General features: G+C 30.5%; 1 protein-coding gene across 1 annotated transcript; it reads right to left on the reverse strand.

Moving 5' to 3' along the window:
• Window positions 1-1,603: 1,603 nt before the first annotated feature.
• Window positions 1,604-11,517, reverse strand: LOC140436352 (tetratricopeptide repeat protein 39B-like). The gene has a single exon (XM_072525081.1). It carries the CDS (start codon window positions 11,223-11,225, stop codon window positions 9,483-9,485), a length of 1,743 nt encoding a protein of 580 aa, XP_072381182.1. The 5' UTR covers window positions 11,226-11,517; the 3' UTR covers window positions 1,604-9,482.
• Between the last annotated feature and the right edge of the window lie 1,384 nt (window positions 11,518-12,901).

Genomic DNA, 12,901 nt, shown 5'->3' on the forward strand with positions numbered 1-12,901 from the left:
ATTTATGACATTGAGGCTTATTTGTAATTGGTCGCTATTTTAACTTATTTATAAAGTTAATTTTTTTTTTGTTAGTTAAGAAAATGTTTTCAAAATTATATTAAACTTTCAGAGAAGCATTTATTAGATTAAGACATTTTTGTATTATTTATTTTTGAGATGTATTAGCCGCAATTTTATTTACCAAACTAATTTTATTTGGTGATTTAAAACAATTTTTTTTCTAGTTCAACTTTGTAAGATATTTTGTCTTTTTTAGCAGCTCTTGATAATAATTGTAAACACATTGAAAGCTCAAGATAATAAATAATTAACCAATAGTCCCTTTTATTGACTCCAACCCATCCAAAAGATTTATATATTTTTTCCAAACGAGTCACAAGTACTTCTTTTTTTTTATATATATATACAGTTTTTGACATACCTTAGGTAGTTTGAATTTCATCACACTGTTAAATCACAGCTGTACGTAATTAAATATTAGTTGAGTTGCACAACTTTTACAAATATGATAACTAATCTACATTCACAAACATAAATATCTTATAATAAGTCAATATTGGAAATTATATAGAGCCAAAAAACATTTACACCGGACCGATGATTTTCTCCGCACTAACGGATAATTCACTGGTCGAAGTGAAAGTCGAGCGAATATTTTATCTGGATTTGTGAATAATTTTGAAACCACACAAAAAAAACCTTAGGTCCAGTTTAGTTCCCAAACTACAAGAATTCGTTGCTAAAAATAAAATATCAATTGAGACAAGTTATTAAATAATAAAAACAACCACACCACTATCTTTTGAATTTATTGCATATTTTTATAATTAGATTCCCATTTAGAGAGTAAATTAAACATCAAGCTAATTACTTATTGTGTCGAAATAGATAGAAATGGAGCGATTGGTATCACAACAGACAATAAATGGTAAAAAAAATGCGAACAGGTGTTACCAGAAACTCCAATTATAATAACTGATTAATAAAACTTAAATAACTAAAAAACAGTATAAAAAAGAAGCAACAACGGATTAAAGAGAAATGGAGAAAATAGGAAAACTGTTATTAAAACACCAACATCAATACAGATGCATCATCATGCAACCTCTTCTGTCCACTGCTGGACATTCTCCCATTGCATGTTGCATACATGTTGCATACCATCAAGACAGGTTTAATATACTACTTTTATTAATAAAACATGAAGAACAGCTAATTACAATTTAATCATACTATTTTTGTTTTTTCTTTCTGTTCTCTATGGATCAGTTAAAAAACACCAATGTCACAAACGAAGTTTTACTATCATTAACTAAATTTTGAAATGTATTTTGTTCATTATTTTATATGTGTGTTATTAATGTTGAGTGTCATAGCTTTATATAAATAATCTCAACGACTAGTAAGTTGCACTGATTATTTGTGATATATTGTAAATATTTACACATTCTTCTAATTACAGTGTCTTGAAGAAGGAATAAAACAATTCCGAAAGCTAGACCAAAAGTCAAAAGAGTGTTTCTGTAACATCCTGGCCAAACTATCTCACTGCAGCCCCAATAAACTGTGTTGTTATATATATATATATATATATATATATATATATATATATATATATATATATATATATATATATATATATATATATATATATATATTGTTATGATTCATTTTATCAGCCAAAGATAAAATTAAAATTACTAAATAGACCATTTAAATAAATTTTCAAGATATCCTGGAGCGTTGTTATGCTATGTAAAATTGAAAATAATATTGGTTTGCTTTTAAAATATTTCAAAGTACAAAATATAAGTCAAATAATTCACCTAATAAACTATAAAAGATATTTCGAAGAAATGAAAGTCGATTATCCTGGATGATCTGTAGTAAACAAAATTTAAGATATGCATAAATTATTTTCTTTGTAAAATATATTCGAGTGACGTGAGTGATGAAATGAACAATGCGACCGGGTTTTCCAAATGGACTTGTACAGTGAATAAGACAATAGGATAGAATATTTAGAAATTATATTTCTCCGTTAGTTCTTAAGAATTTGTAGAAACCGATTAGCATGTTAATAGATTTTAGGAAATTTATAATTGTAGGTAAAATTGTTGTTTGTTATCTAAATGGTAGATGGGGATAAGTGTGACGAACTCTGATTTGAGGAGATTGAAAAAAAGTGGGATAGGTATGTAGGAATGAGAGTTTAGCTAGATTTTTGAGGGAGAAAAGATAATCAGTTGTTTTCCAAAGGTGCAAGGCGAACAGTCGTTGTTCTTTGGTGGTTCCCAAGTGATAGTAAGCATTAGAATTGAATGTTTGTGAGTTTTCTTGGAGTTAGTGTATTTGACGGAAGCTGATCCAGAAAAATATTGTAAGTTATACTTTTCTACTTATATATTCCAAGAGTCACTGTTCAGGCCGGAACGAGAGATTCAGTTTATCGAGAGGAGAAGAGGCTAGCATCTTTTTGAACGATACGTGCATCTGAAGGAGATCATTGAACACGAGAGGCTCGCAATAATTTGTTGTAAGATTGCTGATTACCTAGGGAACTGCTAAGAATAGATAGTGTAGGCTACACGGAACAAGGATTTGGACAACTCATCATCAGAGAGATAGTTTTTTTTTACCATTCGTCAGTTTTTCTTTATCAACAAAGTTTTTTTTTTAATTGCTTCAGAAAAGATAGAAATATTTATCAGGAGATATAGAACAACAATTTTTATTTGAAATTTTAATTTATATAGTATATAACATTATTTTTGGATGTTCACGTACGTAGAATAAAATTTTGATAATCATTATATGAGATATTTTTTTGATAAGATGAAAAGATATTTGAGTGTGAATTTTATTTCAATATATAATTTTGTATCATATATGTTTATTATTCCGGTATTCCTTAGACCTTACCTATCATATGTAAAGCATAGATATTGAATCACGAATATAACCCTGAGATAAGAGAATTAAATAGTGTGATAAAATCATAATTGCACCATTTAAAAAAGTTTAATTAATTAATTAAGTAGCTAAACTTTTAATATCACATTAATATATATATATATATATATATATATATATATATATAAAGAATATCCATAAATAAAAAGATTAGGGAAGTTAGTGAATTAATAACCTGGTAGAAATTATATCCGGACTCTCAAATTTCCATTTCATTCAGTGTACTTTATTAGGGTGGTAATCGTAAGCGATCAAAAAAATTAACTCTGGCAATGAGAATCTATAGGAAAACTCTTAGAAATTACCAAAAAATCAGTTTTTAGATCACTCAAAAAAGTAGTCACTAGGTTTTACTTTTTTTTGCAAATTTTTAAAGTTTTCTTTTCTAGACTTTTTAATATATAATTGTTTATACATAATTTGTTTAAATAATTGGAAAAACTCATTGAAATTGGAATTGGCATTAGCATAAACAAAATGCATAAATAATTCCACAACTTTTGACCTTGTCAAGGTCAAAGCCAACAAGTGAGACAAGTTATGAAATTATTTATCAATGTTTGTTTATTATAATGCTAATTGTAATTGCAATTGTTTTTGAAATTATATAAACAAATTATTAATATAAAACTTTAGTTGGAAAGTCTAAAATTTTTTTAAAAAACTAAAAAACTCATTTTTTTGAAATTTTGACATGTTTATTAATTAATCCCGTACAATGATCTTGTACAATTAAACTGATACTCTCATGAACGAATCATTTCTTTTATCTAAAGTTTGATTTGGAAAAGGTCTTAATTTAAAACACAATACATTTTTTTTATTTTGACTAGAAGAAATGAAAATATAAAAACTTGAAGCTCGAAAACTAGATCTAATAATAAAATATTCCTGTCCTTGAATGTAGTTGTAATAACCATTAAAAAATATCTATTTGGTTAACATATTAACGTGTATTCACGTGAAAATTGTAAATACGAAAAAATTTCCTTTATGTATCATCAGTCAAAAACGCTAGTTTATTTTCAAAAACACTAATTGTTAAATGGTTTAAAGTAGTTAACAAATTTGTCACAGGCTATTAAGGTACAGAAAAAACAATTCCATCAAACAATTAAACTATACCGTTAAAAAAATATAGATATGAAAATAAGTTAAATAAGTTATGTCTTATCAAATAGTTTTCACATGTTTTCTAAAGTGTTTTTTAATTGATACAGGGTGATAAATTTTCAAAGCATATTTTTGTAGTTAAAAAAAAAATCGGTTGCCTGTAAAGTCGGTTTTACGGGCGAAGATTTTACGTGACAACGTCTTTTTCTCGGTAGAATATTTATTGATATGAATATTATTAAATTGCACAATAGGAACAAGGAATTGAATGAAAATAAGAATTGCAGAAATTTTAACTATAGAAATATATTTTGTTTACTACAACATTGTACATGTAAACTTAAACTTAACTAATTTCCAACGCGCCTAATTCTCTAGTGCTGCGCGCGCAGCGGACCGATCATGTTTGAGTGGGAGAGAGACGCAAGGCATTCGCCGGTCCGGCGGGCCTCTCTCTCGTTCGGTGACTCATCGTAACATACGTGAGCGGGCGTTACACTTTTTCATGAGTGACTCCGAGCCACAACCTAATTTAAGACGTTGTCACGTCAATAAACAACCTGTATCAACAGACGATTTTAAAAAAGACTTAAAGCCATTTAAATGCATGCAGCTCGAAGTAAGTTCACTCCATTACAGATGAAAGCCAGAAATAACCAGATTCCCGTAAAAAATAATGTATTGGAACGTTTTTAATCGATATACACTCAGATAAAAAAAAACGTAAGGAGAAAATTTTGGTCAAATTCAAAGTATGTCAGTTTTTTTTATTTTTAGCCCTATTTTGATGATTTTTTTTAGCACACTGTGTATAAATTTATATATTTTAATTTAGTATCGTAAGTATTTTAATAAAATTTTGTATTTAACTGAATATACCATGCAGTCCATATGTATGGAATAAATTCATTTTTAGCTTTATTATATAGTATCTGAAAAAAACCTGAAACAGGTCGATTTTGATTCTTAAATTGACAATTTACAGTATAAAAATATTATCCCCCTCTAGCACCCCCTTTGAATTATAAGCACTCCCTCGAAAATTTTAAATACCAAAATTGGTCGTGTGGCACCTTGTAAGAATGGGATTTTAGTCCTCTGTTCAGCAATATAAAGTTTTTGAGTTTGTGCAATCATAACTTTGAGAAAATTGATTTTTACAATTAAATTAAATGTTCAACTTGACCACCAGTATTCACTTCTTGATAATAACCGAGGCGACTTTGGAAATCTCGTACAACATTTTGTATGATATTTTGTTAGTTTCTTCCGTTATTCTAAGTTTTAAATCAGCAATATTGTCTGGGCTATTAAAATATACTTTAGAAATGGCCAGTTCATTCTTTTAATACCAACTTCCTGTAAATATTGCGTAACACACATTGCAGAATGGTGTCGAGCATTATCTTGCATTAGTACAAAATCATCGCCGATATATTGAGAAAAGGGTACTACGTGATTTGCTAAAATTTTCTCAATATACCGGTGTGCAGTCAACGAACCCTCAATAAATACCAATTCAGTGTGCGCCTCTCGGGATATTCCTGCCTTTACCACCACCGAACCTGATGAGTGAATACAATATCTCGACTCATCCGTAAAAAGAACATTACTCCATTGTCCTAAATTCCAATGTAAATGTTCCCTCGAAAATTGTAGTCTAGCCACTCTGTGCCGTGGAAGTAATTTGGGGCCAGTTGCTGGTCTGCAACTTTAAAAATAAAATTCATGTTATTTTTACGATAGATGGTGACGTGTCGTATGACTCAGAACGGTAAACATGTTTATCACTAATATGCTTATTCATTCGAGTATTTTCTAGGTAATGCCTACCTGACAACACTCTTTGTTATAAAAACAACAGTTCGAAACTTCTGGAGGCCAGTCGATGTGAAAACCAGTTTGCCGTTATCATTTTCGCCGCTCAGTCTGGTCGAGAGGATTGTCGACTTTTCGAGATAACGGCAGTTTATGTATATAAATGAAACATTTTATATGGAGGAACAATTAATAAATTCATAACATTATCTTCGACGAACTATAAATACACTTATATTATTGCCTCGAACCTCTTGAAGCTGATTTCTTGTTAGCACCGCTGTTAAATGACGATCCCACAAAGCGTGAATATATGAGATGTTCAAAATGCTCGCCGCGAACGTCTTGATAACATCCTAATCTTAAGAAGTCTAATGTCGTCAGATCAGGAGATGGTGATGGCCATTCCATCGATCCTCGCCTCGCTCTCCACCGATTTAAAAATACGGTAAAGGCATTGCTGAACATTATTTTCGTAATGAAGTGATGTTCCATCTTGTTGAAAGTATTATATGCTCATATTTGCTGGAACTTGTGGGTTTGCTGGATCAGGATATAAATTTGTCAAAATCAATTGCCATCAATGAAAAAAAGAGCTATGGTATGATCTCCAAAAATTCCTGCCTGTACAATAACCCTTTCAGGATATTCTGCATATTTTCTTTCATCCAGTGAGGATTTTCCCTAGACCAATTCTGATTATTAGCATGCCCAATGAAATATAAGGTTACAGTCATCAAAAAACAAAACATGTATTAATTGAATCTCTTTGAATCAAGAAATAAAACAATGAAAACTTTTGTTTTCAACTCACTGTTATCTAAAATTGTCTTCATTTGTTCACAAAAACATGGTCCAATAGTCAGACGAAGAAAATTACTACCGTTCAAAGGTTAAAAGAACTGAAGAACATACTTAAAAGCTTAAGGGTAAACTGAGTTCTATAGTATTGGATTACAGTTAGTCTAGAGTAAGGAAAACTTAAGGAAAAATCATTTGGTTCTTTAAGTTAGGTCTTGAAGCAATGGAGCTATAATATACCACTTATAAAAGCTAAAACTTACTAAGAAGTCCAATCAAACACGTAAGACAATAGCTGACATGATTCTTGAATTAAAAATGCAATAAATATCATAAAACTGTACTTAATTACTATTTAAATGGGAATAAGCCACAATTAAAGGTTAAAATACGTTTATTGACGTTCCAATTTCCACTTCGGAAATCGTTCTCAAAATACAAACATTAGTAAATTAAACAAATTTTATTTTTTGTTACTTAGTGAAAAATTCTTCTAATAATTTCATTTTATCTGACTCATTTGTATTGACAATTCAGACATACATTATACATTTTAAAGTAGACGACTTTAAAATGATATTGCCAATATTGTTGAGTTGCGTTCCTGGGACGACTTTACTTATAAGATAGTTCATTCGATTACATGAAATCAACTTTAACTTGAGAATATCCGTCAGAAAATTTCCGAAGTGGAAATTGAAACGTCAATAAACGTATTTTAACCTTTAATTGTGGCTTATTCCCATTTAAATAGTAATTAATTTAAAATGCCACAAGAAAATAGCTTCAGAACAAAATCGTACTTATTTAATGTTTTTAAAATTATTTATTGTGGAACATAATAAATTTACTTGGGCAACATTTTGGTTCGTATTAAATTGGTACTATTATTATTGATATCTACTCACAGCATTATAATAGAGTGGGATAAAACAATATACATTTCATTGCTAAATAGTGACACATTCAGTAATGGAATAACGAGTAAAACAAAAAAAAATGTTAAAATTAATAATAAAATCCGTCAATTTTGGCCACAAAAAAAATACTAGTGTATTCCAAATTTTATTGTTCTTCAGAATGTATTATCATCGTATCTTAAGTTTTCGTCTTCAGTACAACAGCAAATTAGTGGACGTCAAACAAAATAAAATTTAACTAATGCATTTTTAATATCTAAGTAGTGCTGCAATAAAGAAGTCGTCATTAAACCGTAAAATTCGCGGTTTATTGCTAAGTTTTAATTTCAAAAGCAATATTTTTTGTATCACTGACACAGTTTCGTATTGGAAAGTATAGTTATTATATGTAAAAACTGCATATAAACAGGCTTATTGTATTTGCCACTAATAATAGGAGAAATTTTTAATTGCATCCTAATTTATTAGAAACGAGGCAAAAGTTAAAAACGAAGATTAAAATGTCTCGATTCAAATCAAACAAAATCTAATACAACTACATTTTTTTAAATTTGGTCTCTTTCTAAATATTCAATTTTGTATCAATGTACTTTCCTTTCTCTTTTAATTCTGAATTTTCTTTTTCGAAATTTTTTATCTTTTCATTCAAGTTTTCTATGTTTAATAATATCCTTACTTCAATTGTTAATGATTTATGGCACCTAGATTGATTTAAGCTAACTTACTTTAGTACGAAAGTTGATAATAACCGAAATACAGAGAACTTTTATTTGATTTATTTTTGAATATTTCCTGACATGAGATAACAACACCAAATTTATTAAATGGGGATTTTTTGGGAAAAGAAACATAAATTCTCTACGAAAAATTATGTACTACCCAGAGGGCGCCACATATGTCTTTCAGCGCTAGTTAAATACGTTCAATTTTTTTTAACCCCACTTCCATTTTTATATAGCATTTCCTATACCTAAACTCATTATTTTCCGAGATATTTTTAGTTTTCTTCAAATTTCGTAAGTACATTCCATTTTTGTAAGTAGAAATAAGTATTGAGCATTAAGTGATAAAATACTCTGTATAGTAAGGAAAGCCTAATATTATAAGAAAAAGAATTATGGGAGAAATATAATTGTGAAAAAATATATAAGGTGTCTCATTTAAAAAATAGTATGTTTGGTATACCACGTAGTTATTAATCACCCTGTAGAATCCCACATATTTTCCAAGTATGAAGAATATCATTGCCTACATTTTTTCTAAATAAGTTTTTTGGATATTCTATCCCATAATGGAATTATCATAATATCAGAATAACTAAAAACACCCTGTATATATATATTATATATATATATATATATATATATATATATATATATATATATATATATATATATATATATATAATTTAGTAAAGCAAAAAATTGCCTATGAAATTCGTGTAAATAATGTTTTTAATGTCTTCTATAATAACGAATATCACTTATGAACTCTTGTCGCACCCTGTATACAATCACTTTAGTTCTAATATTGTTAAATTGGTACAATGACTTCAGGATGTTTATTTATATAAAATAATCAATCGAGTTACAGATAAAAAGAAATAAGTGCCCTATTTGAAATAAAAAACAATAAACGGAACCTTGAATTTGTAGTAACAAAAAGCAGATAAAACTTGTTTCATCATTGTTATATATTTTATAGTTTATAGTTTAATGATTAGACTCTGCTCGTTTTTAATGTGATATAAATTTATATAAATAAATAGATATTTATATAAAAGATAATTAAAATAGTAGAATGTTTTTTCTGTACCCTTTACATTTGGTTATAAAAATAAATTGACTAGTTTGACTAACAACGCTTTATCTCGGCTTTGAATTCACTCAAAGCCGTGTGTATCCTAAAATGTAACCTAGACTCCAAAGAATAGCCAGTATAGTTTTTCTTAGCATCTTCTAAAGCTAAAATAGCCTTCTCCCTATTGCCGGTGTCCCACTCTATAAGAGCTAGCTCGACTATGGCATAAGGAATGATGTAAGTGTCTTCAACTAACAATTTATTCATTGAAATAACGGTTTCTAAGGAATTGAGAGCTTGCAGGGGGCTTCCCATGTGCCTTAGACAAGCCCCGTGCAAGAGTAACACTAAAGCTTTATTATCAGCATCATATTTGGTCTGAACGATATTATTTTCTAAAGCAGATAATTCTTTTTCGATCAATTTTAAAACATTACTAGCTAAATTAAAGTTATTTTTAAATATTTTTAACAAATTCCACAAAAACATTAATTCTACCACAGGAAGCACTAGGTGGCCATTCTGAGAAAAATACCTCTCGGCCTTTTTGAGAGCGAACTTTTCCATAGGCAGAGACTTACCGGCTATTCTTTGTTTATATTTAGGAACATCTTTCATCAATTTATCTATTTCGTCTAATTCGGAAGAAGACAAATTTTCCTTCATCATTAGTAAAATCGCAGCTTTTTGATAACTATACATAGTACGGGACCACTTACTGTGTCTTACCAGTTCGGAACTGTAGTGAAGAGCTTGTTTCCACTCCAGGTTGAGGCAGTGAACCCATAGAAGCTCCCAGAAACATATGTGATGGAACTGCGGCCACATATTCTGCGACTTCCAGGATTTTATGTACCAGTCTTTGCTTTCGGTGAGATTACCATTCAAAAATTCCAATCTTGCTTTGAAAAATAAAAACCACACACTGTTAGGATATTTCTCAAGTCTTTTATCAATTATTTCTTTGCACTGTTTCATATCAGCTTCACGATGACTTAACACGTGGACAGCGATGAGATTGTAGCCTAGGATGGCCATAATGCTTAACACTTGCCTAATACCGTCAGTTTCACAGCCCATTGCGAGTTCTTGCAGTCCTCTTTGCTTGTTACCAGAAAAGCCTATAAATTCTAGCAGTTTTATAACTCTGCCTGGTAACATTGAGACCATTAAATTAAAAACGCCTATTCCTACTCTCACACCTCCTTCAAAATGATCTTTAGTGGGGTCCTTTTCCCAGTTTTTCTTAAGCAGTATTTGGTTGCAGTCTTTGTAAGAATTAAAGCAAGATCGTATTTTAATTCCTGCTTTAATAAAGCTGGCAAGTGTTTCATCTTCGATAAAAGTAAGCATTGATTTAAGTAGCATACTTTCAGCGTGACATAGCTCAGCGTGTGCTTCTACCTGTGTATATAAATCATAGTTTGGTTTTCTTACCATTTTTCCTAAGGATTCACTTATTGTGTTTTTCTTTCTATAACGATTGCACACTGTCATGGTTTGTTTTAAGGACTTGGAAGCTGCTCTAATAGCTTGTTGCTCGAAGGTAAACATAGCTTCCATGTATAAAAACATCGAATGTCCCAGGGAATGATACATACTAATGTTAGCGTAAGGTGTCATAAGGCTTCGAGCTTCCACAAACTGATTGTTAAAGAAAAAATCAATAGCCCTGCTAGCTTCCTCTAAGGCTTGAAATAAGGACATGTTTTCTGTAACGGGCAAGTCTTCGGCATCCTGAAACTCATCTTGTTCGTCGCTGTCGGATTGGTATTCGATAATATCGCCGTCACTCATTTTGCGAACCTATTTATTCACTAACACTTTTATAGATGATACGAACACAAACAACCTCATAAAAGGATATAGCACATGTGACTGGCGCTCGAACTCACACACACACTATGATCGGATCGTCAGTCAACAATATTTTTAGTAGCAACAGCAACGCAACGTCGCGACCCCTTCTATCTCGCACTCGCTGATTTTACGTCGAAGGAAGCGCGACGCTATAATCAATATACTACGAGTTTTCCGAGCAATAAGATTGCGTGTAACATCACAATGAAGTCCCTGACAAATATTTATTCACGGCTAAACGAGGCAAGGCCAGAGATAATCCATATCAGATAAATTACTGATTTAATTTAATAAAAATTAAACAATTAACCAACGCGTTGGTAGTTTAGGGTCAATGAATTCGGTACTTTCACTACTTTCTATAGTGTTACTTTCACTGTTCAGTTTTTCAGATGATTATAATGTTACATTGGAAGAGTTGTTAAATAGTGCATTGTTTCTGTTAAATGTCTTGATCTTGCGCAAAATATTTCGATGTAAATGCCAAAAATAAACGCAGTGGTTGGTTATCGACGGCGAGACGAGACACGTGCTCCTATCCGAGCAGCGCCGAATCGAATGCTTTTAATCGATTACAAACTTATGAGTTATAGTAAATTTTCGATTATTATGTTCTTATCAAATTTGAAACCAAACTAAAATCGAGTTCCCAGTATAAATTAGATAACGATTAAGATCTCGATTTTTATACACGGCGATCAACTGTTTTGGCAAACTCAGTTATATTTGTTATTATAGAAGATACCAAAAAAGTTAGTTACAAAAATAAGCGGTAGCTGTAGGCTGCATATTTTATAATTATTTAAAAATATACAGGGTCGTCCATAACACAGGGTGCATAAAAGATATGTTTTTTAAATGAAACTCTGTAGTTTTTATTTTAACTTTAAACATCGCTTCACTTCCTTGTTACAAGAATAGACAGTTATTTTGTGTTATACAGGGTATTTATAAAGTTTTAAATAAATTTCAATGCCCTGTACGATTAAAAAGGGGTACAAAAGCAACTACCTGTTGTAGGCATAATTTTTAAATGATTGTCAAAATTCATAAAAATTATTGATTTGTTGATACAAAATTATATACTTGATTAATACTAATAATAATAATAATAATAAGGATAATATGCTACGCCGACGACGCCATAATAACAGCCGAAAATGAAGATGACCTACAAAGATTAATTAAATAATTCGAAGATACGGCGCTCATATACAACATGGAGGTCTCAACAGAGAAAACTAAAGCGATAGTGATATCAGCGGAACCGAGAAAATGTAAACTAGTCGTAAATAACAAAATAATAGAACAAGTGATGGAAACTGAATACTTGGGAATAAAACTGTCAAGCTACGGAAAAGTGGTTGAAGAAGTGCAAAAACAAGTGAACATGGCAAATAGAGCAGCAGGATGTCTCAACAACACAATCTGGAGAAACAAATACCTCACAACGGAAACGAAAACCAGGATATATAAATCAACAATAAGACCGATAATGACGTACACAGCGGAAACAAGAGCAGATACGGCGAAAACACAAAGACTACTGGAAACAACAGAAATGAAAGTCTTATGAAAAATAACAAACCAAACTCTAAGGGACAGAGTAAGAA

Source organism: Diabrotica undecimpunctata, chromosome 3 (genome assembly GCF_040954645.1).
Source record: "Diabrotica undecimpunctata isolate CICGRU chromosome 3, icDiaUnde3, whole genome shotgun sequence".
Classification (NCBI taxonomy): Eukaryota; Metazoa; Arthropoda; class Insecta; order Coleoptera; family Chrysomelidae; genus Diabrotica; species Diabrotica undecimpunctata.